Raw genomic sequence first — 27766 nt, forward strand, 5'->3', positions numbered from 1 at the left:
ATACAGAACTTTGTTCAAAAAAAATTAGCCAGAAGATATTATTTCAATTCGAACATCAAGCTAGCTGGTAGACAAAACCATAACCACAACAACCACCACAGGTGCTGTCAATCATGCCATAAAGCAAATTAAATCATGTGTACAAGTAAAATTATTATAGTGGACGAGGGAAAGAAGGGTTGGAACTGATAGGACTAATAATTAGGCAATTAAGCAACTTTCCAAGCACTAAGATTAGTTCTATTAAGAAAAGCATTTAGTGAGATTAGATTGTGGATTCGATCGAGAAGATTGGTTTTGATTCGCTGAGGTGGGATTATTAGGTAAACATATAGCATACTTGAATGGCCTAAGCCCAGTCATCCACTTGCTATGTAACATAGGCCACGTTTTTTGTGTTTCTAATTTGTAGAATTTTTGGAACTTAAAACCTGCACCATGGGATTCCAGTTTTTCAGTCTATAAGTCAAAATATGCAGGCTGGAAAGATTAGCCTCCTTCCTAGCACGGCTATTTGGGGAAATCCATTGACCATTGTGCCACTATTGGTCCTTCTCTTGTTCATGTTTCTCATTTTTCTAATATGTTTATTTATAAATTGTTTTAAAATTTTAAAACAATTGTTTAATGGGTTTGAAGGAGTGTTATTTTTTCAAAAAATGAAGAATTAATATTTGATGCACTACTTATGAGAATTATCTAAGTAAAATACAAGAAAAACAGAACCAACCAAATCTAAATCCATTTTTTTTCCTTTTACTTGGAGATGGATGCAACTACTGGTTTATAGGTCTACAGCACATTGTTGTTTTTAGAGAATTTTAGATTTTGATAGAATATTTGGAATTTAGGGTGATCTCCTTAAAATAATCATTATAGTTTGTGATTTTTGACGAAATGATTCATTGGTTTAGAATTTTGTACATTTGGTTGCGCTTTAAGATCACCAAATTAGAATTTTCCACCATCAAAATTTTTCAAGTTTATGATTTTCTTCTTGACATAAATTTCTATTTTTTGATCTTTCTCATTTTGACAACAAAACGACCCAAAAAATCCGTTTCGAAAATACAAAAATTTGAATCTAAATAAAACCATAGTTTCAAATTTAAAAAAAATCTAAATATAATCATTATCTTAATGAAAGCTAGTGGAACTCCCTCCATCCTTTTTTTTTTAACAAAAAGAAACAACCGCATAGTCTACATCATTTATTTTTTCTAATAAAAAGATCTAAAGAAATAGAAATAGAAAATGCCCCATTATATCCACATTTAAAGTTAATTAAGCAACCCATCACTACAAGAAAATTGGGCATTAGCGACGCTTTTATCTAGCGTCGGCAATATAGAGTCAGCAAAAACCTTTTTTGTTGTAGTGCATAACTGCTAATTTGGTAACTCCCCAATCAACTAACCACTTGTTTCTGTAAACACATCTGTGGGTCTCATCAATTCCTTCTTGCCACATAGCAATGCAATTATTTATGTGTATGTAGTAGAATTTCCTGGCATTACTGCATATAAATAGTTCTTTTGAACCAAGCAACTCAATATTCAAATACTCCCTATATATTACACCAATCTAGTCAAATAAAGCGATCTTTCAAGCCGCATACAAGAGAACTTTTTTCCTTGATCAGTGTGGCACGCACGAAGGAGAACCTTTCATTTGCATGAAATGGTCACCTTCTAGCATTACTGATTACTTAATTGAAGCCAACATATAGATTAGCTTAAACATGGTGAACTTGGAACTCTATTTTGACAAGCTTTATAATATCATGGGTTCTTGCTCAAAGAAATTATTTTGGATTGGGGTGCGGCGACGCGGAGTAACACAACTATTAAGTTCACCCTAAACTATGACCTTAAAAAGGTACCTATGAGGATCCTTGCAGGCGTGTGTTTAGTCCCACATCAGTTATTCGCTGGATAGATTTTGGGTACTTATACAAGATCAAGAAATCCAAATAATACCTTCCGACTAGCCATTTTGGGTGAGATCTTGGGTTATTATGAATGGTATTAGAGCATATCCGGCCCATAACTTATGTGGACTAGGAACCTAAATAAGCACGAATCCATTGGGGCTGACCACGGGCCTATCATGGTGCTTGTGATTAGATTTGAAAAGATTTAAACCCTTAGCTCGACGATTACGTTGGAGCTTAAATGGAAAAAGTATACGAGGACTCGTGCGAGCATGTCTTTAGTCCCACATTAGTTATTTGCTGAAAAAAATCTAAATAATACCTTACGGCTCGCCATTTTGGATGAAGTTCTGGGTTGTTACAATAATAATAATAATAATAATAAACTATGACCTCAAACATCTCTCCAAGGGCACCATGGTCTGGCACCATGGTCTATGAGCCTACGGATATATTTTTTATTATATCTTGTTGGAAGGAAGAAGTAAAAAGGAGGATGAAGGATCTCATCGTGGAAAAGGTGGACCTTTTGAGACAAAGGTTCACACCATAGAGTACCAGATCATGAAAGAAACTAGTTCAGGGAAGCTCGTCAATGAGAAACTGGCAAGAAATCGATCGAGACGTATGGAAGAGGGAGGGTCAGGGTGGTGGTTTATTGAATGCGTTTTCTTTTTTATTATTATTTCATTCTCCAGTAGTAGGGTCGGAGACTTCCTATATTTGTTAATTGCATGCATGCATTGAACGTACTCCTTGTTTGTATACTGGCACAAGTGCAGCACAGGCGCAACAAAATGGGTAACTTTGTGTCTATGTGGGTGGGCACTCTAGAAAATATAAGGAAGGGCTTTTTAATGCATAGTATGGTGCCAATAAATATATTAACATCCCAGAAGTTCTTATAAGTCCATAAAAAGTGTTGTTTTATTTTATCTTATTTTATTTTCAAACCAAACTTCTATATTTGTTATAAAATAAGAAAAGATGTCGTTCATTATAATGAGACCCGATCTGATATAGCCATTGGGGTATATTTCAAGGCAAACTAAAGAGTTTTTCCCTTGCAACTTGGTTAATGAGCCTGGTCTTGAAGGAAATCTATTTGTGTAACATTTTATTTCCTTTTTTTTGGGGGGTCTTTGCGTATATGCGTGTGTGAAGGAAATCTATCAGTAGGCTTGCTGTCACCAATCTTAATTTGTTGTGGCTAAGTTTGTCTCCAATGATCTGGCCAAAAGCGTAAACCCATAACCATAATAAGGATCGAATCATACGGCAGGTTGCAGTCCACCTGCAGGCTGTACTGTATCAGCAGCTCACTATTTTCCATTCTCAAATGTAGAAAGCTGCAGGTGGCGGCCGGATCTGCGGTTCTAATCTATGGTGCCCAAAAATATTTCCATCTAGATTTCTATGAATCTAAGCATTATGAGGCCCCTTGTTTTCCTTGAGCTCAAGACCACATAAAAGAAGACATGGCTGTTTCTCAAGGGCATCGTGGGTGACGTATCAAGCGTTTGTATCATTGTATGCAACAAAATAAGGGGACTAAAATACATGCAAGAGCCAAAATAGGTACCTAATGGTATTTAAATGAGGGTCGGGTACGTTCTAATCCCTCCTCATTTCCTCCAAAAAATTAGAAAGAGGAGATAAGTAAATAATTAAGCACTCATTCCAATTTTTTTTTCTTGCACATAAATAGCTTTTTATTAGATGCAACAAACGTAATATTTACAAAAAAAACGACATTGCCGTGTAGTTGATCACCTACTAGGTAACAGGTACACATATACCACCTCAATCATTCTCTTCAAATCCAAATCAACATGAAATGCCTAGTTTGGAAGCATGCATCTCCCTCCCAACAACCATATCCTCCCTAGAATCCAAAGTCTCTAAAAGTATAGCTTATCCTGGCCACCTTGGAATCTCACATCTCCTAGGTTTGGCATGGCCCCCTCCCCCACGTCAGGGTCCTCAAACCCCATATCCAAGAGGAACCCATACTCATCCCCTCCCCTTGAGCCCATCCCCATCTCCTGTGGGAAGTCAAGAAAGTTGCAGTGCATCAGTGCCAAATTGAGGAGTGGGTTTGCGTTGCTCTCCTCTTGGTGAGTGACGGCGGCCAGCGACGAGCTCATCTGGTCGTAGCACCCATCCGCCATGGGCTGGTCCGCCATGGAAGAGGAAGGACCCGAAGTTGGGGAGGAGGAGCCAATGTTGTCGGCCAGCTCCGTCTCCCCTTTTCTCTTGTGAAAAACTCTGCACAGCACCCAGTCCTCCTGCCATCAAAGCAAAGCACCCAAATGAGCAGCAGAAACAAAAGTAAGGTAGATGCGAGCTTGTCCCGAGCAAACTCACATCACATGCAGCAGATAAGCTCGAGCAAGATGGTCGCCAATGAACGTTGGTGCACCGCTGGAAAGTGTTTTTAAGTCAAATTATCTGACCCACTTGGGAAGCATCAGATGCTTAAAGCTATTGCCTTTTTCCTTCTAATTAATGAAATATATATATATATATATATATATATTGATAAAGAGAGAGAGGCAAAGCCATTCGATATTTATTAAAAAAGAGAGAGTTTACATAAATTATTTATAAAGAATTTACCAAAAAGAAAAACTCAAAAAAACAACAACTTTTTTTTTATAAAAGATAGTGGTATGTAAGGAGACATGTTAAGCTATTTAATAAGCCGAATAATCTCATAAGTGGTTTGAAGGATCTCTGTATGCTATTTTTAGTATACAACTATATGAGCTCTGTATTCTGATATGATGATGAGTCGGCTTTTTTTGCGGGGTATTGGAAGACGTAATGGGAGAAGAAGAAATTGAGTTTCAATTTGGAAAGAAGAAATCGGATACTTATGAGAGAGGGGTATTTTTGTCTCATAAAAGTAGTTAAAAATGTGTTGGACTGGTTGTTATGAAATTAGTCAACAGGAATTTATGGTTATAGTGGAGTCTTTTGGAGGGTGGGGAATTTTTTTTTTTTTTTAAAGGATAGATCAACGTCTATTGAACTGTAAAAATTGCCCATAAAGAAGTTGAAGAGTGTACGAAGAAGAACGAAAAAATTTATGTGAGGGGACTTTTCCTTGATCTTGAGTTGTTCTATTGGTGCATCGATCTGCTCAATACTTGCAGAAGACATAATTGCAAATAAATTTTCTTCATCTTTTCTTTGAAGTGTTTTGTTGTCTTACAAACTCTTGTCTGACTAATTATTTGCCACGTATCATTCCTTTCTGTCTTTCATATTCTCAGCTAGATTTCCTGAATTTTCGGAGACAAAAGGCTGTTTCATTACGTTTTAATGAGCAAATTACTATAAAGGCCAATAGCAAAACATACATACCAAGCAAAATAGATGAGATAAATACCGATGTTTTACTTCCACTTAGTCCAAGTATGAGGGTGGAAACAATTAAGGAGCACTATCAAGCAAGTATTTCAGCAAATTAAGCTACGCATCTGGAAGAAATGAAGACAATTAGAAAGCAGCCAAGGAAACAGTGGTTTAAATACCTTAGGGGGTGAATGTGGGGTCTCCAACCGGAACTCATGCATGACCCAACCAGTCTTCACCCCATTGGGAGCTCGCCCTCGGTAGAACACTAATGTCTTCCTCATACCAACGATCACACGCGATGCAGGATCATGGATCGTTCGATCCTTTCCGGTGGCCTTCCAATATCCGGTCTTGGTTGCGCGATTGGTTCTCGAGCCAGTGGCATACTTGCGATCCCGGAAACTGAAGAAGTACCACTCGTTCGCACTTAGCTTAGCCACATCTGAGACCAAGAAATAAAGAGACAGGCTTAATTAGTTTTGAGGCTAGAGAAGTCATCAAAGTAAAAAAAAAAAAAAGCTAGAAATAAAACTGCAAGCAAGATGAAACCTACCCTAGGTTTAAAGAGGACGACAAAAATAGTACTGTTCCTCATGTGATTCCTTCTAAAAAGACGGGATTGGAATATTATAAACATCATGACAAACATTGGAGGTCTTGTATACGCTACAGGGGACCAATAATTTAACAAGCTATCCCAATTTAGAAAAAACTATCTAGATGGCAGTTTTTTGAGTTCCTTAATTCAGATACCCAAATAAGACTGAATATACATCCATATGAATCTTCACATACTTTTTTCCATTTAAGAAGATGATCTCATTGGGCTAAGGATTCAAATCCGTTCAAATCTAATCATAAGCACCACGATCGGCTCATGATCAGCCTTAATGAGCTTGTGCTAGAGCGTTGCTATAGGCTGGACCTGCTCTGATACCATTTGCAATAACTTAGGAGCTCAGCCAAAATATTAGCTAGAAGGTATTATTTGAGTTCTTTGATCTTACATAAATTTTAAATATCTACCGAGTGAATAATTGATGTGGAACTAAATATATACCTGTATCGATCCTCACGCAACCATTAGGATACTGAAAGGCCAAATGGCTAGCTAGCCAAGCAACATGATTTTAGCTTAATTAATGTCAAGAATATGGATCAAATGGTTGTTGTAGACTATAATTACCATGGTAGAGATATTATTCTAACTCTATATATGGCTGCAAAACTTTGGACTGAAAAATAATTAAGCTTCCTTCCTGATTTCCCTATAAGATCATGATATATATATTAAAAAAAACCATAGTGCTCGCTCCTTGCTTAACTATTAAGAATTTCTTAACGTACCAAACTCAAGATAATCTACAAGAAATTTGTCCGAAGACTGTGCATGAGAATAGTTTTTTTTTTTTTTTTCCTTTTCAAAATTTTTTGATAAGAGAAGGAAAACGCTGATGAGGCTATTATAAATTTCAACGATTGATGAGAAAAGAAACATAAAGCAAATCCTTTTTTGATGAATAAGCCAAAGCTATGCAACAATAGATCAGATTGAAAGAACCAATCTTTATAGCTATTTCTTTGCCAGTTAAGCACTTCTAAGAAAGAATATTACGTGTCTCTGTAAAAAAAAGAATAGAGATTCAGATGCAATGAAGAGGAGAAAATTCAAGGAATTTTACGAGCCCGAGCATAGTATGGATTTAGCGAGCAGACATCCATGAAACTTCATAGAGAATGGGAAGGGAACTCACCTGGAAGCTCCCAAGGCTCGCGAGTATGCAAATCCACCTCAACCAGTGTTCCCCCAGAGATACTCTCGTTGGTCACCTTCTTGTAGAGATAGTGGCAAACAAGCTCCTCATCACTTGGGTAGAACCTGAACCCTGGAGGAAGTGTGGACTCGATGTCTCTCAATCCCATCTTGATCTCTATATGTTACTAACCAGGTAGCTGGATATATATATAGACAGATGCAGGAATATAGATTGCAAGAGGAGAGGGTGGCAAAAAAAGGTGATCAAAGATTGCAGTACAAGGAGAGACCTTGCTCAAGGCTTTGTTGTGGGGAGCAGGCAAGCTATAACAGTCTTAAATTCTCGAGAGTTGAAGGCTTTGATGCATATATATAGAAGGGGAAGGCTTGAATTTTGGATAGTTAGGCATTCAAAGCTGCGCCCTTGGCATTTGAATTCTCATCTCTATCACCTGGAGCCGTCGCAATCTCCGGGACAATGCTGAGGGCCTCATGCTTGTTCTACAAGAACTAGAGAAAATCCATGATCACAAGAAATCCTTCTAGAGGTAAAGGAAAGCCAAGCCCCACGGCTGATGTGTCATGAGTTGAGTTAACGCAGAATAACTTCAAGGCATATAAGGTCGTTACGCTCGGAAAAAAAAAAAGGGAAAAGGAAAAAGATTTGGATGATGATGACAAGTTGGCATGGTGAAATAATTGGCTAAAAAGTTTGCCGTTGGATAAATTATTTGCAACAAAGCGTGTCGAGTGGGGTCGAGCATGTTTGGTCTCTTTCTATCCATGACATAGAGGCACGGATTAATGACAAATATTGTCGGTCCTAGCTAACTTGTACGAAAGAATATATATAATTGGAAGATAATTAGATAAGATTCAGACAATCTATTCATCATTTTTTTTCCTTCAAAAAAAAAAAGAATAGGAATCAGACAATGTAGCAGTACTGTATCAATGTTGTTTTTCTTATCACTTGAGAATGTTTTAAGAATATTTTCTAGTTTAACTTGTATAGTATATAATACAGCAGGCCAGAAGATCATTGCATGCATGTATGTAGATTAATTGCGCCACCTACCGAAGGAGGGACCATTGTAATCTCATGCTAAGTTCTAATTTGCCATGTTGCGCAAATGCTATGGACCTAGCTAGGGTTTTAATTCCGAAAGGGGTTTCGCAGTGAAATAGAGATTCCTTCTCATAATTAATGTTGCTTATAATATTCTGATTTCGTCCATGTCAAGTTAGGGGTGACTAAATAAAATGTGAGGCATCAAATCCTTTTGTCAATGTGTGAATGAATATTTTGGTGACATAGAATATTAAGGATAACGATCTCAATGTTTGCTGTGCCTGAGATAAGCAAGCATCAAAAAAGACGGAGATTCAGTTTCACATGAAAGCTGCAGCCCTTTGATCCAGTTTCATTTGTGGGTCACACCCGGTTGGTTTGTGGGATTCAATTAAAAGAGTCTTGCTTCCCACCACCACTCTGTCCCTTTAATAGTCCATGATTGGCGCGACGCATAGGGTAACATTGGTAAATCATTCCATCAAATAGCAGGAGTAGGGACGGGTGTGAGGATGGGAATGGTGCGACGAAGCATTTTTTTCGATTCAAGCATACCGAGTTCTAGACCTTACCGGTACCAGCCCTTGGCTAAACGTATGGAGAAATTCGAATTGAGCCATTAAAAGTTCTAACCCTTCTTATCAACTAATCCTAGTTACAGCAAACCATGATTGTGGTTTAACGTACGAAGAAACTTGGATCAAGCCATTGAAAGTCGCAACCATCCTTGTCAACTAATTGAGCTATTAACTATACGAAACCGGCATTGCGAATCTCTTGTCTCACTTAGATTAAACTTGAAAATTGTGTTTGAATTATTCGTATTCGATCCAGATTGAAACTAAATCAAGTTAGAGTTAGATTGATAGCATCAATATATATATATATATATTCGATGAAGGTGTATTAAAATTATGTTTGTAGGTCATTAAAGTTCTAACTGAACCCTACTAGAGTGGGGAATATGTTTGGGGATTAAAATAATGAATGAAAACAATTATAAATTGATTAAAATTGCTATTGCATAAAGGAAGTAATGATTCTTATTGTAAAAAAAAAAAAATAATGGCGAGAACTCGGACAAGAAGATACGGCGGCGCTTAATCATTGGGCTGTCCAAAAGACAATAACACCCATGCACATGAATAGTTGCTTGACAGCAGCAAGTCAAGAAAACTTGCCGGAATTGCTTCCTTCTCATCACAAAGCCCCGCCTGATACATGGATGGCCGTGATGGCTCCATGGGGCTCTCCCATTCATTCTCGGAACTAGAGAGTACAGTTCCCATGCAATAATATTAGTCCTCTTCTTCTTCTTTTCCATGTACAAAACTTATTACTAGTCTTGAGCAGTGAGGTGATAATGTATATAGAAATTTCACAAGAAAAGGTCCAAAAAAAGAGTTTAATGACTGATCATGTTAATAAAAAAAAATCATAAATAATACAGATTGTTACGTAATTTCTAAAATTATGCTGATCTATAGTAATAAATAAAGAGACACAAAAAGTGAAAAAGGAGCCATTCCCATCCACCAATCCAAAGTTTGAGATATCGTATTAACCCATGAGAAGGAATGATATCTAACATCCTTAAAAGAAAAGGTCCTACAATTAATTAACTGCAGGATCACCAGTTTCCATCTCTGCTTTTCAACCGTTTTCATATGTATGCGCACTAAGTTTTGAGTTTGAATCCTTGTCAATTCCCACTGATCAAAACTAGGTGATTAAACGGATAATGGGACCAACGAGCCATGGACCAAGGTCATGATTAAACTAGGCTCTTCCAAACCACCTACTTATCTCGAATCAAAACTAGGTGAGAAGCCTCGCCAATGGCCAAGATAATTGAGAGTCTTAACCCTTTTGAGGGAGAAATTAGTAGGTCGATCGGATCCACCGTAGACCTAGGGTGAAATGAATCCATTTTAATAATTTCGCTCTGGAGTAAAACGAATCCATATAGAATGATTTCATCTTAGGTCTACGGTCACCTATTTATTACGTAATTCTGTAAAAAGGGTATTTCGCTCTTCCAAACCACCTACTTATTACGTAATTCTCTAAAAAGGGTATTTCTGACAAATAGAACAGGAGCGGACATGGCATCCTTGTCGTCAACCCCCCTTGGTGAGTTGGAAGAAAGCAACCCCATAAATTTGGGTGTGGACTAGAGGAAAACATGTAGCACATGAAGGACGCGCGGAAAAGGAAATGAGGTGCAATTATTTAACTCCATGATTGGGAGCTTGAGGGGGTTTCTCCATTTTGGAGAGCTAATAGTAGCCTTCAGGCCTTGTATAAAGAGTGACGTCTCCATACTCTCTTTCTTCCAGCAGCTGCAATTCCCTCCTTCCCTTCACCAACACACACTTCAAGATCTTTCTTTGTTATCAAGTGTGAGAATGCACTGCATCATCGTAAACTAAGCTCTTAGCCAACACTTGGCATCTCGGAAGCCAATGGAGGGAGCTGACTCCCCATCATAATCAGTCCAATCATTCCGTGATGATATCACGAACAACCATTATCTTATGGTTCACTATCACAAGCCAATGGAGGGAGTAAACAGTATAGTTTTACGGTCAGAAGTTGCTGCAGCAAGCTCCACAATCAATCACGTAGAAAGAGAGAGAGAGCAATTTTTACCACACTGTATCTGATATAGGGGAAGCGGGTCGAGGCGAGCACGTCGCCTTCGAATAAGGATGGAAAGGAAAGAGCAAGCATGTTATTCTCTTGTGGTCACAGCAAAAGGAAACTTGTGGAACATTATTTTTTTTACTCAAAACTTCAATGAATCTAATGCAAGGAAGCGGGGTCTTTATATAATAAGAACGAGCCACGCATAAGTAGAAAGACAAGAAAAATAAAGCAAAATTTTATGGCAATAATTCTAAAAATGCTGAAAAGATTCAATAGGTTGGTTGACCTTTTCTTTTTTAGCTGGATTCTCCAACTAGGTATGGCTGAGATCACAGATAGGCGATTTAGAGTGGACACCTTGATTGGCCTTTTCTTCTTTAGCTGGATTCTCCAAATAATTAGGTGTAGCTGAGATCGCGGGTAGGAGATTTGGAGTGGGCACCTGTGTCAGTATCACTCAATAAGGGTGAGAGGGAGTTGCTTTCTAGCTTACCATCAAAAAAGAGTTGCTTTCTGGCTTGTTTGTAAGCATTCAAGTTGAAACCATTGATTGGATGATTGGGTTCATTTAAGGGATGCCCATCATTGGTAATTCTCTAAACCAAGGATGTTGGCCATCCAATAAGATGCATTGATTTGGATGGCTTAACCGAGAAATAAATTGATGCAGCTGTAACATCGGTGTTGAATTAAATTAAGGGCTACTGTAGCTCTGACATATGCTCTGATCTAATTAAAGGTTTCAGTTACTGTTATAAGCATCCATGTAATACTTCAGACTATCTTATCATCTGTATATGTAAAGGATAGCATATATGTGTTATGACCAGTGATCGTTCCATCTATTCGGATAACAAAGTTTTATGTGCTAATCTTTCTAGATTTTTATTTATATTATTATCTATATCATCAAGTACATAATTTCATATTAGCTCCATGCAAGCTATTGAATACCAACTCATGTAGCTTTTATAATCTCCATGTCTCTATTAAATTTTTGTCGATCGTTGTTACTAAGATCTAGATTGATATCTTATGATGTTCGCTCGATTAATAGACATAAATTAAAAAAAAAAACTCGATCTATTTTGCGACTAAGAAAATTCATACCAATCGAAACAATTCTCTTTTGGAATTCCATGCTACAATTACACATTATTTCAGTGGCACTTTTATAAAAAACTCATTAATTTCTACAAGCAGTGTTTTTTTAATTTGCAGAGTGAAACTAACATTTGGGAAAGTTTTCCTAATTAATCTAAAATATCAGTTTCTATTTGCTTTATCCTTTATGAATAATTAAATCATCTCACTGTCTCTTAATATTTATGATTATGATTATTAAAGTCTAATTTGATACAATAATCATATGGAGACATTATACCGTACATCAGAATTGATAATAATAATAATAATAATAATAATAAATATAATGGCCATGGCTATGTTTGAGAATATTCTGTGGATATCCTCCTCCAAGATAGGTAGGTGGCAGTTTGGAATCATTCTTCAGCCTCTCTTCAGGATGCGATCTTAAATAATAAATATGTGAATAAATTCATTCCAATGACCCACACTCTTCCATCTGCCGGTGTCTGATGTTCGTCATCAAACGCAAGCCCTCGATCAGGTATGATTTTGATAACTAGCATCCATATATACCTGACTACATACCAATGGAGCAGTAGATGCATCCTTCTTTATTCCAATAGAGGTGGGATTATTTGTGGTGCATTTTTTGCAACATAGAGGGTTGTGCATGCATGGATTGCCCATATCAGAAATGGAAGGTTCCCACACAAACTCTTAATCTTGTGTGTTTGGCATCCCAATACAATGCCCCAGTGTCCATTCATGCATCTAGCTTTTTGGGTGCAAAAGATGAACAAAAATCCTCTGGTGTGTGCACCAGAGAAGATTGATGAGGAGAACAAAAATTATATAGGACAAATATTATAGAATATCATATAGAGCGAGATTTCTATTTTGTTACATCTCCTTTAACGCCAATCTTAAAAAAGAAACTTAGAAGTTAAATAAGGATAATTCCATCACTTAAAAAAAATAAAAAAAACTACACGCGCCAAAAAAGATCATTCATGAACAGAGACTATTTGCATTTATTTTTTCTTTCTCGTCCAACCTCTCCATCTATCTTCTTTATCATCATGTTGTTTATTCTATCCATGAGGCCTTCCTTCTCCTTCCTAGTTTCTCTTTCCTCCAAATTTTGCATTTTTTTAGGATTTTTGCACCTAAAAGCTCATAAAATCTAAGCAATGACATGTATATAATTTCTTGAATTAAACAAAACTAAAAAACGTGTATCGGTACTGATGAACATTGTATTCTAAAAATTATGTATCGATTTATCTAGAGGTATGTATTAGCTTGCGTGATGATTAATTTGATTAGTGTGTATCACTTGGTCATGTAATGTATATTGGTAAAAAGCATATTCTAGAAATTGAATGTGTGTATTGGATCACTGGTAGGTGTATATCAAATAAGCTTGCAATATGTATCAGGAAGTTAACGGGTATGTATCACGAGCCACGTAGTATGTACTGGTGAATATAATGTTCTTGTATCAATTTGCTTTGAGGTGTGTATTGGATTGCTAAATAACTATTTACCAAGTGTATCATCTAACCATATACCGTGTGTTGGTGAACATAATATTCTTGAAATTGTGTATCGATTTACCTAAATGTGTGTATTGGTTTTTTAAATGGCTAATTTGCTTGGTATGTAATATTTGGCCATATAATATGTATTGCAATTTTCTTGTTTTTAATCATGGGACTGACACTCTGTTAAAAAGAGGGGCTTATAATTTTTGAGTTTCTTCTTTAAGATAGATACTAGAAGAAACATGGCCAAATAGGAAGCCCGCTCTATATTTATTTCTCTGGTGCCCGCCCCCTATGATTTTTGTTATGCTTAGGGATCTGTTCCTTTTGTGCCACGTACCTCGTGACATTAATCTTAGAGTGGAAACCGAAGAGATAAGGTGGGACGGAACTCCTACTAACGTAGTCCGCCCGTCTTGTAACATCCCCCCCAAAAAAAATACGTGAAGTATCCTTTCACTTTCAATAAGCCATTTGTCATAAGACCATTCTACTCCTTCCCAAGTCCCTTTTTTTCCTTCCCACAATCACATACATACCTTCAGGTAAATCGATATATAATTTTAAGAATATGGTATTCACCAATAAATAATCAATAGCCACATAGTACACACTTGATAAATTAATCATTCAGTACACTAATATATACCTCCAGATAAATTGATAGATAATTTTCAGAATATGATATTCATCCATAGTCTATAGTACTCTAGAAGGCACGAGGAGCAAGGAACTCGGAGGAGAAGGCCTCATAAATGGAAGGATAGGGATGGACTGAGAAAGAAGCGGTATGGAATGTATGGTGTGAAGATGCTTCACATATTTCTCCGCCCCTTTTTTTTTTTTGTGGAAGTCAAGGGAACAGACGGGCTCTTTTATCGCCCATTAGGTGTAAGGGGGAAAAAAGAAAAAGGAAGAAGATTTTTATTTGCAACAGATGGGTGCTTGGGAAAATATTGATATAGTGAGACAATCGTCATCAATTGTTTCTCTCGTTCTCCTGACAGGGACTGGCTACAATGTCAAAAACAACTAAAATGTTGCAGCGGGCTAGGATTTGGATCCGGCAATCGGGGGATTCTTTTGATAGCTTCGGAGGGTGGGAAAACGTTGTCTGCAAGCATTGCCTAGGCTGATTGGGCTGCTTCGTTTGAAAGCGAAGCACGAACAAAGGAAAAACAAACAACGAGAGATTTCGTACACCAGGAACAAAAACACATATCGCGCTTAATAATTAATTGGCATTCGGGATTGGTAGCGTATCAAGCTCGTGGCTTGCCACGTCAAGGTCACGGGTCTGATCTTGCCATGTCTAAGTTAATTATAGCTCGGCCTCGTTCTTTAACAGCAATTCCTAACATTGGGTTATTTGGTTACAGTTATTGGTTGGATTCAGCAAGATACGAGGATAAGCATGTGCCACCCGCTGCTTAGAAACATTCGGGCTATGACCAGTGGTAGAATGATCGTACGAACGAAGCACGTATATTGAGAGGCCAACGAGGCAGCAGATTGAGTAGCCTCATATGTGGCTAATTAATCATTCTGAGAAAACTCTAGAATTACTTAGTGCACTCCAAAACTTGCTATCTTTTAACTCTTTTGGATGTATTGGTGTCCGACATATATGATACATCCGCTTCAGCAAAAACAAAAAAGCAAAAACAAAAAAGCAGAAACAAGTTGCATCAGAGGGCGATCAGTTTGATAGAAAAGAAGATTTAAAAAGTGACAAGAAAACTCCTATCCGAATCACTCCCTGCCAATTGTTTCCTCTAAAATAATTATCATAGAAGTGTAGTTACAAAAATACAAAATGCGACATTAAGTGAGGCGACAAAGCAGCGGATTTTGTGACATACATACCAAGGCAAACTTGAGATTTATTAAAGACCATAGGATCCTATAGATGTGTACTCAATTGCATGACGTATCTCCACCAATATCAGCAAACCAGGAGCAGACGAGCGTCTACAAATAAGATAGAATCAAGTTGGCGCCCTTGGGCTCACGAGAATCGGGTCGGTGGCTCACAAACAAATAACTTCCTTCTGCCAATTAATAAGTCGCCGCAGCCACACGTGGATAGCCGTCGTCAGGCAGTAGTTAGGACAGATTCTGAGCATCCCCATTAGATTCCAGCCGGCACACATCCTTCCAGAGTCCCAACTCAAAATATAAAGGGATGCGTGAGGTTGGCAGACGAGGCTAGTGACAGCGACTTGTGCAAGAAAAGCTTGAGAAAAGTTTTAGTTCATGCACCTAACGTTTCAACTGTCTGCTGATTGATGCAGGTGAACGTTAATATAGGTGCCCAACGATAAAAACTAGTAGATTAGAACTTTGAAAGCATTGACAAAGTTAGATGAGATGGATTTTCTGACTTTATTAGGTGTATCCGTATGATCTATCTGTTTTACCAAAAAAAAAAAAAAAAAAAAAAAAAGATGACATGGATTGTTTTGCACCAAGCTGGAACCTGAAGGGAAGGATTGGTGAAGGTCAGCTGCTTACATTAAACCCCCTTCTTTGTTAAGGAAAATTGTTCATGAACCGGGATTAAGTACAAAAACATAGTCATGGCAGCGAAATGCCTTAGAGAAAAGCCATGCATTGCATGTCCAGGTTCCAAACTACCAGCCCTAATCACCCTAGGAATGACTGAGGAAGAGTATCCAACCACTTCTGGTTGAACTATGACGACGACACAGACACTCTTTTGAGAATCACCTGGGGTCCTCTAGACTGGATTGCTGAAGGGATATCTTATCCCTTGTCCCTTTCTCTCTAATTTATTTTGGAGTATCTACCTCCTGGATGGAACCTCCTTTTGTCTCCTTTCAAATCATCTTTTCCCAAACTATATCAAAAATCCAATCCATGTCTTTTTTAATGGAGAATGAAAAAATAAATCCGATCCATGTCGATGACGAGATGCAGACTAAAATTGAGAAAGGATTATTGTGTTGTGTTCCGTCCGCTCTTGGGGCAACAGGCAACAGGAGAAAGCAGGAATGAGGTAGCTCAAAAATCGCAAGTCAATTAACATGACTCTTTGCCCATTGGTATCACATTTGAGTGAGCTTCCTTGAAAACTTCAAATGTAACCCGCTTGTGGCACTAACGAACTTGACAGATGAAACCATTTCCATTGGACAAGAACTATAAGCAGCAGTTTCATAATTTTCACAGTTTCTTAAAGAGTTCTTGTAAGGACCTAAAACCTCATTTAAAAAAGTAGCCAGAATATATTACCTATATTCGTTGGCTCTATATAAGTATCCAAAATTTATATATAGCCAATGTAAGACCAAATTCATGCTCTAATAGGTCCTCGGACACTTTCTCCCTTTTAGCCCCAGCTTCTTTGCCAAATTAAGATTCTAAATCCAATGAAATCCAATCACAACCCATAGTCAATTCTAAAAGAGCCTGGATGCAGTATCCCCTAGTCCACATGGGTCATGAGCCATGTATGCTTCGATACTATTTGTAACAACCTATAATTCCACCTAGAAAGGGTGGCCAAAAGGTTTTATTTGAGTTTAGTTCTAATTTAATTATGCATTGCTAAAATTTGGATACTTATATATGGGGCTCGGAAACCTAAAATAAATCTTCCAACTAAGTCTTTCCGGTGAGATCTTGAGTTGTTACAAATTATGTCATAATAGACCCAACATATGGCCCATATGGGAGTAGAGGATATTACGGCATAGACCCTTTTGGACCTGACCATAGACGGATCAACATGTTTGCTATTGGATTTGACTAGATTTGAATCCTTAGCCTGGTAAGGATATAAAAGCTTAAACAAGAGTATGCAAGGAATCATGCGGGCGTGTATTAGTCCCAAATCAGTTGTGCACTAATAAATCTTGGATACTTATATAGAGCCAAGAAGCCCAAATAATATTTTCTAACAAACGTTTTTAAATAAGATCATGAATTATTATAAATGGTATCAAAGTAGACCCATCCCACACGAGCCCTTTTAGAACTGCCTATAAGCCAATGATGGTGTTTGTAAATAGATTTGGATTATTTGCTTAGCAAGGATGTTAGAGCTCAAATTGAGGGAGTGTTTGAGAACTTATATAGACGTATGTTTAATTCTAGATTGGTTATATGCTAGCAGACCTTAGGTATTTAAAGAACTCAAATAATATTTTATAACTAGCCTTTATAGATAAGATCCTAAGTTATTACGGAGGCGTTTGGTAACCCCAACAGGATCACCACAGTGATCTAAGATCCTCGGTGATCCGAATGCCGGGGTGATTTGATCCCGGTAATTTAAAATCAATGTGTTTGGTAGGCCATGGTCCAGTGATTAAAAATCTCCGGATATTCATGAGTAACTTAATATATATTTACTAACTTAATATATGATAGGCCATGGTACGGGGATCCAAGGTCACTAACCACATAATACCACAAATATCCTTAATATATCTTAGATGGATTTTTTATATATCTTTTAATTCTCATGAATTAAAAATATAAGTCAATATACTAATTTCTATAATAGCTCCATAATTTTGTCACATATTCTACTTTTAGTAGCCCTTATCATATATTTATTAATCATATAAAATATATTATAATAAAATATTAATATATTTATCAATATATTAATTATTAATATATTCTATAAAAATATATTTATTACTCCTATAAATTATTAATCTTATAAAAACATGTTATTTTTCATTATAGAATTAATATTTTATTTATACTTATAATAGATTTTTTAATACTAATAATTATTTTGATTGGAAAAATAAGGTAAATAGGAGTAATATAGTAATATATTAAATATTTTCATGATATAAATATAAAATATAATAATATATTTCTACTAGAATTTAAAATTATCCTTTAATAATAATAGGATAATAATATGATTAGTAATATATTATAATATATATATGTGTTTGTGTGTAACATTGACATAATATATTGATAGTATATTGATTTATCAATTTTTCTGCTAACTTGAGAGGTATTTTTGTCTTTAACTTTCAACCCAGGATCACTGCCCTGAGGTGATCTTGGATTTCCGACCTCAAGGACAGGTATCCCATCACCGAGTTGGGGGGTGACTTAAGGAGTGGAGGTGATTTAAGATCACCGCCACGTAGGATCACTGTGGTGCAACCAAACGTGGTGATCTCATCACCTCCACCCACATCACCCTTGATCCTAGGACAATCACCCTATACCAAACGCCCCCTACACTTCTTCTCACAAATTAAATGAATAACACATTGTCATGAGCTTTACCAATGGTTTTAATTCAAGCTACTTAGAGATAAGTACCGAAATTGCTTAATATATTTTTTCTTTTCACTTTGATTTTAACTTTCCCTTATGGTTGCACGATATACATCTTATCTTTCATAATTTAATAGTGGATCTTGACTTTGGTGATTGAGTTGGCAGAAAGTTGGCAATGCAAAATAGGATATACGTAAAAGGATCACATGTTGTTTAAGCAAGCAAAAGAGAGTAACAGAAATATTTACAAGTTAAAAAACTTACGAGGCCAGTATTACTGCCTAATGCTGCTTAGAGATAGCAATCAGATCAAGTAGGACCAAATACGAGCCAGGTCAAATACAGAATAGGTCAAAAATCTATCAATCTGAACCCAATCTTTTTAGTAAGGGCGTATTCTTGAAATCCATCTGGACTAGTTTCCTGTTGGATCATGGATTATACAGTTTATTTAAGAAAGGCCCCTATTAACACTCCCTCTCCAGCACAAACCTGGGGAAGAAAAAAAAATCTCCGTAAGTTATTTTTTTTCATCCTATGGTCCAACAGGCTTAGAGATGGGTTTTAGACTTAAGAGTAGGATGGGCCAATAAAAAAAAAGGACTAGGCAGGTTAATACACCTTATTCTTATTAAAAAATCTAGCTGAATCCTCCTGAATTTTCCAAATAGACCCTAAGAGAGCCCAAAATCCAAACCCAAACCTGATCATTTTATTAAATAGGTGACCTAACCCAATCTACAATAGGTTGAATCAAGTTAAATGGGTTGAACATTGCCGCCCCTAATTCTACCCTAGAAGGATGTTACAAATATTTAAAAGGGATTTGATTACAACACTGCTTTATCTTGTTCAAGACAGCCTGCTTCTTTGATTTCCTGATCTCTTGATAGAAATTAGACAAATCACACTAAATTGAGCCAGCTCTAGCTAATATGAGCATAAGTTTTCTAATTGGTAAAATTCTGCATATGATCCATGACACAGATATCAAACCACCCAGACAAACTAGTACATACCAAAGATTTTTTGGAGGGATTTTTAAGGGAAAGAAAATACCAAAAGTTTGTCTATCCAAGTTAGTACTTAAAAGATTTTACTAGGTTGGCTGCCTAACTTGGGTCTTTTACTGCTGCTATCTACCATCTAGGTAACCATTTCAAGACTCCAAGCCTCCAAAACCAAAATAACACAATAATAATTACAGTAATGACATTAGTGATGATGATAATGGTAATAAGGTGATGTTAGTCAACTTTGCCAAATTCTATTGGGCTGACCTTGTGTAAATAAATGTCCAGCCTCCCAACACTGAAGAATTCACTCTCCTTGTGTAAATATTGCGGCATTCATCTTGTTTCGCAAAATATATATTCTTGTTCACATGTCATTGCATGCAGGTGTTCTCAGCCCATGTCCCAGGATAGCTGCTGCAAGAATCAGTTTGGCAAGAGCTAGAGTCCAACCTTGTTCACTTAAATGTTTTCTTGCATTGAGTCCAGCTCTGATTAATTGCACAGACATTGTTGCCTACAGGCTAAAATTCAGTTGATAAATCTGTTGGATGTACAAAAATTAAGGACAGCAGATTGATGTGGTGAGAAGCAAATTCGGATTGTCATTTGGTAGGAATAAAGGTTTGGAATTCACAGTGCAGATTGATGTGTTGAGAAGCTAAATTACTTATGCAGCAATCATGTTGGTTGTACAATGCATGTCAATGGATAATGATCAACCAACAGCATGCTTTTGCTACCTTGCTTCTTTCTCAGAAAATGATCAAAAGATAGATGGGGATGTCTCTGGCAGAATTACAGCATCCTTACTTAAGAGGAAATTTTTCATAAGACAGTAATTAGAAATAGTTTGCTTTTGTGGATTCATTTTGTACAGTGTAGAGGGCGTGTAATATAAGATGTGCAGTGAAAAATAGATGGTTAGGTGAGCCAACATTAAAGGATATTTAGCCTCCGTTTGGGAGTTTTGGGGAGAAAAGAAAAGAAAGGAAAACTTTAATGAGAAAGGAAAAGAAAAGAATGGAATAGAGTAGACTTTCCTCTCTTCTTGTTTGGGAGTTTTAGGAGGAAAAAGAAAGTACTTTCCTTCCTCTTGTTTGAAAGTTTGGAGAGAAAAGAAAAGAAAGCATACATTTTTAACACTTTTACTAAAATATCCTTATTATAAAAGAAGCATGCTTATGAATAGAGGGTAAAATAGGTATTATAAAAAAATTATTAAATTCTAATTCTTTTCTCTCCAAATCCTCCCACTTATGGGAGGAAAGAAAAGAGAGAATTGGAGACCCGCATACAGCACGAACATAGGCCTCGTAAGCTTCCAAAATTTTTCCTCCTATTCCCTCCTTTTCTTTTCCTTTTCCTTCACTAAAAAACTCCCAAACATCAAAATTTTTAACTTTCCCTTCCATTCCATTCCTTTCTCCTCAATTCCAAGTTTTCAAACGGAGCCTTACTGTGAGGGAATCATTTGTATCAGTTGAAAACTATATGGTAAGCCAAATTGGCCTCAGCTAAATGTCAAATACATTCTGAACAATAGGAGTGAGAAGAAGACTAAAAAAAATCTATGTATTCATAGTTAAAATGATATAGATATAATTTCATTTTTGGAGTATGTGGCCTTACACAGGAACTAATGGTCAAATAGAATTCTTATAGTTCTCCCCAATTGATGGAGTAGGGCTTCTTATCTTACAAACAGCTGATACTATATAACAATATATAAAAATGCCTAGTAGATCTCCAAGATCTTAAGAGCCTTCTAAGAAGTGCACAAGGTCTCTTTCCAAAGTCAATGTCTTAAGACATCTTATATTTAGACATTCTAGCAAAACCTATTTCCCCTATAATTGCACAAACCTGACAAGGGCACCTAGCAATTCACTGCATGAAACCTCCAGTGCTGGCACATAATCATGGGCAAAACCTCCTGACCCAAGCTGACTCAATCTGTGCTCCATGACCCCAGGGTTAAATTTTTAGCATGTGCACTCAGGCTGCCCTGCCCTTGCTTCTCCTTCCAACTGCCAAAGCTGGGTTTCCTTTTTGAGATCTCACACCATCATGAACACTTCAATCAAGTGAAAATCCTACAACAAGGAAAAAATAAATCATGGATTTTAGGGATTCTGTGCACAAAGCTAGTCCTACTAGCATCAAATACTTGTAATAAGTTGATCGCAGATTATACCATTTCTTTTAATCAATCTAAGGCAATCTCTTATTGATTGGTGCCACTTTTATAGAGCAGCTACTATTTTAAATGAAACGCAGGTCACAAGATGGTTTTGGAGCTATTTTTGGTACATTCTGGCAATCTAAATTCTACATCCTATAGGGAAGAGTTATGGCCAATAGAAGGTTTTTAGGTTTCTTAAAGGCCCAGAGTCAATGACCAACTTTGCTTTGAAGTGAAAAGGATTTATCATACTTGCATTAAGTCTATGGCAAAGAAATTAAAATTTGATGGTTTTCTTATCTAGGTGATTTGAATGCTCTTTTATTTGTTGCATTTTCCTCCTAATTTGCTGCCTCAGACTATATGGCTAATCTTCTAGCCCCACTTGCTAAGAGGGCCTCAGCTTTATTTTGTTTGAAAGTGAGTTTTGATCTTCATGGTGTCCATCTAATTTGTACAACAATTTCAATCTGCTCAAGAGTGGTTGAAAACCAGTTCAACCAGCTAAAGTGAGAGATGCAATGCCTCCAAATGAAGCAATTAAAGCAGAAGGACAACAAGGGGATGTTACTAAATTGCTAGTCAAGACGATTTTAGAATCATGAACAAGAGGTGCTTTTGATCGAGTCTCTGAATGCATTGACAGCATTATCCATCATCATGTTTGAAGTCGACAATTGATGAATATAATGTAAATCAGTGGAGGGATGTCTTACATGACATCGAGGCTGAGTTACCAAAGTTGCACTAAAGATCAAAACCTTGGAGTGGATCACAAGCTTGGGTCATTACCTTGGTGCTTTGAATGTTCCACACGGGAAAGTGAACCTTTACAGTTCTGAATATATGTGGATATTTGTTAACATAATAATAACAATTTGTCAAAAAAAAGATGGAAGATTAACTGGAATAATCATGGATTAAAGTCAGCACAGAACCATCTGTACTAGCACCACTGCATGCTAGTAGCCTGCAAACTACAATGCCAGCGCTTAAGAAGAACTGGCACAACACAACATGTACCATGCTAGTTTCAGACTAGCATGGCACTGGAAAATGATGCTCTAATCCCTGACTAGGAGAAGAAGCAATTTAGGTAGTATTTCCTACTAAGGGTGCACATGTGGACTTTTACCAATGCCACATAAATCTCCAGCAAGGAGGTGAGGTGTTGCATCGCTGAGTTCTTTCAGCTCACATACAGGCATGTGGCGATGAAGCTGAAGACCAAGGTACGCCATACCGGCCCAAACTGGATGGTACAGGACACACCGGACCGGTACCTAGTACCTGATATGGGTGACGTACCGACACTGGATATGTCAAAAACAATTCCATACCGTACCATATCGACACTGTGCTAGTGTGACATCGGCACGAGGTCTAATACCGAGACGGCGAGCCTTGTTGAAGATGCACATGTTTCTGCACTATTGAACAAACAAAATATCTCCGTTTATGATGAAACAGTGGAATACAAAATGTGGTGTCTTGGTAATGCCTCAACAAGCAATCCACTTTGAAGAAAACAAAAGTAATCTTAAATTATTCAAAGATTTAACATGGAAACCTTAGTGCTTAGAATTGGTGTTGTTACCTGTTGTTTCCCATTATAAAAGTTGATAATGCCATTATACCAACAATTATTTTGTAAAAAATACTCAATATAAAGGGTGGCTCAGATGACAGAAGCTAATGCATCCAAGTACGACAATCAGTTGCAATAATGAAATAATGTCATTGTTAATGTATGTATATCTATAGGTACATCATGTCGTCCAATTGCAAGGTATAACTCCTCCACAAACCCCACTATATTCACCCAAGAAAACTAAAGTTGAATGAAGATATATGTATGTATGTATGTATGTATGGTACATACATATGTACGTGTGTATGTATGTATGTTTGTGTGGATATGTGCATGCATATTCATAGGAACAACTCAACATAAAAAACCAATTGCAATAAAGAAGTGAACAAAGTGTTAAAAATAGAATTTGGGATAAAAGAAACAAAACAAAAGCTAGAAAAGTGAACAAGGGGAAGAAAAAGAGGCAGCTCAGATTCATTGCAGTACCCATCATTGTATCTACAACCAAACAAACTCAGCTGCAAGCAGTTGCCTGCTGAAAAGCATCAGACCTTCCAAGATTGCCTTGCCGTTTGGAATTAGCTGTTTTCTGCTTCACCATGCCGCAAAACCTCTGACAGAATCATCAGAGTCTTTTTTGTAAAGCAAGAGAAATTAAAAAAACCAAGGAGAAAGGAAGAAAACAAGAGGCAAAACATCGTGGCCTTTACCCACCTGGAAGAGCAAGAAGGATAGACGCAAAGTATGAGGCTCAGATGAAATCTTGAATCAATAAGTGTCACGACCCCCGCCCCGTTCCCGGCGGGCCGCCGCGACGGTCCTAGGGTGCGGGTAGGCATAAGGCCACCAGCCACTACGTAGAACCCTACTACCTATCAATCATCAATAAATTCTGAAAATTTTGGCATGATGCATGTACAAAATGATCACCTTTTCTATGGTGACCTGTCAGGATTATCTCATTACATACAACAACGCTACCTGTCAGAGCAGCAATCACATAACCTGTCACATAACGAACCTGGACAATATATATCAATACATCATCACAGGCATATAACTCAACTGTATAAAAATCTGGTTCCCATTCCATCCATGGTCAAACCCATATCCACAACAGGATCTATGACTGTAACTATACACTATATACAACAGAAGGTTTATAATACACCAAAAGGGTATAAACCTCTATCTACATTATACTATACTATGGAGCGGCACAGCTAGCAGGCAACCACTAATCCTGCTCCTCTTTATACAATACCTGCCCTGCAATCAAAAACACCAAACTGGGGAGTGAGTATATGAATACTCAGTGAGTGGAGTAGAGAGTACTATGCACATGAGACAAGATATAATCATGGCTCGAGGTGAAATCTCAAGAGCATATGAGCAGTCGTCAAGAATAGGATACACATAACTCAACATAAGAAATAAGGAGTAAATCATCACAATCCCAATCAACTCATCTGGAGCATATATAGAATAATCAAATAAGTATGTATGATAACATGAATATGCTCAACAGGTCATAGTACTGAATCATATAAATCAGGTGTCAATAGACTGAAATCATCAACAAGACAGCTATCGGGAGGTGGGTTTTACGCCCCAGGCGAACCAGCAACAACTCCCTACTGTCACATGCATATGCAGGATAAGACATCATATCGATAATGTAAATGCTAGACAGCTGTCGGAAGGTGGGTTTTACGCTCCAGGCGAACCAGCAATAACTCTCTGCTGTCACATGCATATGCAGGATAAGACACCATACCGATAATATAAATACTAGACAGCTATCGGGAGGTGGGTTTTACGCCCCAGGCGAACCAGCAACAACTCTCCACTATCACATGCATATGCAGAATAAGACACCATACTGATAATATAAATGCTAGACAGCTATCGGAAGGTGGATTTTACGCTCCAGGCGAACCAGCAACAACTCCCTACTGTCACATGCATATGCAGGATAAGACACCACACTGATCATGTAAATACTGGCCAGTATCCAGAACAGAAATTCATCTCACATCTATATACTAAACGGCACCTCGCGGAAATTCTACATCCGCGGAAAGCCATACTGCACCTCGCGGGGTCTTATTATGCCCGGCGGCAAGCAGAATATAAGTCGTAGGACCGGCCGATCCTACGCCTAGGGCCGTGTCCCCCCTAGAAAGGGACTGGGCTCCGCCCACCCAGAAGGCTACTATGTGCACAAAGGCCGATGTTCAACCCCCATCGACTATAGGTGTCCTGCAGATACTGCCAAGCCATGCATAAATGCCATAATGCACCCTCCCAATACTCTACTAAAAAGGAGTATGATCAAGACTACCACTCACTCAACTCCGACCCAATCATAAACTAACATCAGGGTTGGGAGTGAGAGGTCAAGAAAGTGCAATGCAACTCAATATACCGCTGAAAAGGGCTCTACAAATCTTTGAAATAGAGGAAATGAAATCAATTTACAAAAGAAGTCATTTCACAATTTGAAACCAATTTAACTACTCATCTACCCCTTGGTAATTCCTCTCAATGTTCCCTCAAATGCATGTACAAAATAATCAAGCATAGAGAATCAAGATTATAGAGGAATCTACTACAATATCAATCAATATGCTCAAGTGGAATCAATTCACACTTGGCGACATTCATGAAAATGAATTAAGGATGCTCATGGTGCAAAGTACATGACTCCCACTCATCTGTCAATCCGGCACAGCCTTGATACGCCTCCAAAAATCTACAGCAGGCAGGGGGGAACTTCTTCCTCTTGTTCCCTAGCTTCTTGCCCAACTGTGACATGTATTTACAATACATTTAGTCTTGTATCAAGGGCCATAATCTACGTGCCAATTATAACATAGGGAAATTTAATTGATTCAACTCCCCCGTTCCCTAAATCTTTTCTTTTCTTTCTTCTTTTTCTTTTTAATTAATTAACTCACCATTTATGTGTATTAGGGACTCCCTTGCATGAGTACAAGGTCCCTTTTAGCTTGATCTAGGCTTAATACCCTATTATAGCATGAAATCCCCTATTTTTCCACCCGGATGAACAGTAACCCGGATCGACAGGCGGTTACTTCATCCCGGGTTTGATCCACTTTCCAGACTCCAAATTTGATGAAATTTTTACCTAACATTCTACACTTATAGGGGATTCCAAAAAGGTAACATGCATCACCATCGGAGGCCGATTGACCCCCGAAATAATTCACCGAAGTTGGGACTTCGACACAGTTTTTCCGTAATGCCGGAAAAATTTGTCGAAATCCGATTCTTCCTCTTTTAACCACCTCTACAACCCTTATCTGACCCCTCTAGACTACATCCACCCTTTGTATAGCCTAATATCATCAAAAGACTAGATAGGGATGGATATTTACCTTTTTCTTTTTGGAAATCGAGGTCCTTGCGTAGAGGGGAAGGAGACCTACGTTTTTCCCTTCAGCTGGCAACGCAACCAAGATCTCCTTCCTTTTCTTTTTCTTCCTCTTCTTCCTCTTCCTTTCTTCCTTTTCCTTTCCTCTCCTTTTTCTTCCTCTCTGTTGCCGTCTGAGAACCCCCTCCCTCTTTCTTTCTCTGCTTCATTCCGTGAGCCAGCTCAACCCCCATTTAAGTCCCATCAGAATACCTATTCACCCCTTTTTTTAAATATTATTAAATTTCCATTTTGCCCCTAACACTTCAACATATCTACTGTTATGCCATTAACTTTTGATTCCTTTCCAATTTTATCCTTACCACTTCAACGCATCTACAACTATGCCATTATCTTTTGATTCCTTCCAATTTTACCCCTTATATCAATTTTAAAGGACTATTCTATCCCTTTTTATAAAAAAAAAATTTGGGGGTTATTACAATAAGACATAAAGATCTCCCCTTCTCTGCTCCTCCATCCAGCGAACTCTCCATCTCAAGATGGTTGTAGATCGGTTGCCTGCAGAACAGCAGACCTTCCAAAGCTGCCTTGCCTATCATTCATGAAGAGAAGACAAGCAAAAGAGAGGAGAGATGGGGGTTGATTTCCCCATTATTGCCTCATTACACTAATGATAAAGGCAAGTAGAAGAGAAGAGAAGCAGAAAAATGATTTCCCCATCATTTTTTAATAAAGCAACCATGGACTTTTAAGGCACCTTTATCAGCATAAATAGTAATAGCATTCAAAATGTACAATGAACTTGAGAAGGGAAAGAGCTGTGAAATAGGGTTTGGGGCTCCGATAAATCCATAATTTATCAGATCTAATCACCTTCCAACCATTCCC

At 37.6% G+C, this 27766-nt stretch overlaps 1 protein-coding gene and 1 long non-coding RNA gene across 2 annotated transcripts; both read right to left on the reverse strand.

The window, feature by feature from the left end:
- Positions 1-3593: 3593 nt before the first annotated feature.
- LOC103716070 (NAC domain-containing protein 21/22-like) lies at positions 3594-7632 on the reverse strand. The gene is made up of 3 exons (XM_008803925.4): positions 7051-7632; positions 5473-5738; positions 3594-4221 (listed from the first exon to the last, which is right to left on the reverse strand). Exons 1-3 carry the CDS (start codon positions 7217-7219, stop codon positions 3835-3837), a joined length of 822 nt encoding a protein of 273 aa, XP_008802147.2. The 5' UTR covers positions 7220-7632; the 3' UTR covers positions 3594-3834.
- A 13667-nt stretch (positions 7633-21299) lies between these two features.
- On the reverse strand, positions 21300-24319 carry LOC113463312. The gene is made up of 3 exons (XR_003387363.2): positions 24193-24319; positions 23965-24091; positions 21300-21795 (listed from the first exon to the last, which is right to left on the reverse strand). It is a non-coding gene; the product is annotated as an uncharacterized LOC113463312 (long non-coding RNA).
- Between the last annotated feature and the right edge of the window lie 3447 nt (positions 24320-27766).

The sequence above is a fragment of the Phoenix dactylifera genome, chromosome 2 (assembly GCF_009389715.1).
Source record: "Phoenix dactylifera cultivar Barhee BC4 chromosome 2, palm_55x_up_171113_PBpolish2nd_filt_p, whole genome shotgun sequence".
NCBI classification, from domain to species: domain Eukaryota; kingdom Viridiplantae; phylum Streptophyta; class Magnoliopsida; order Arecales; family Arecaceae; genus Phoenix; species Phoenix dactylifera.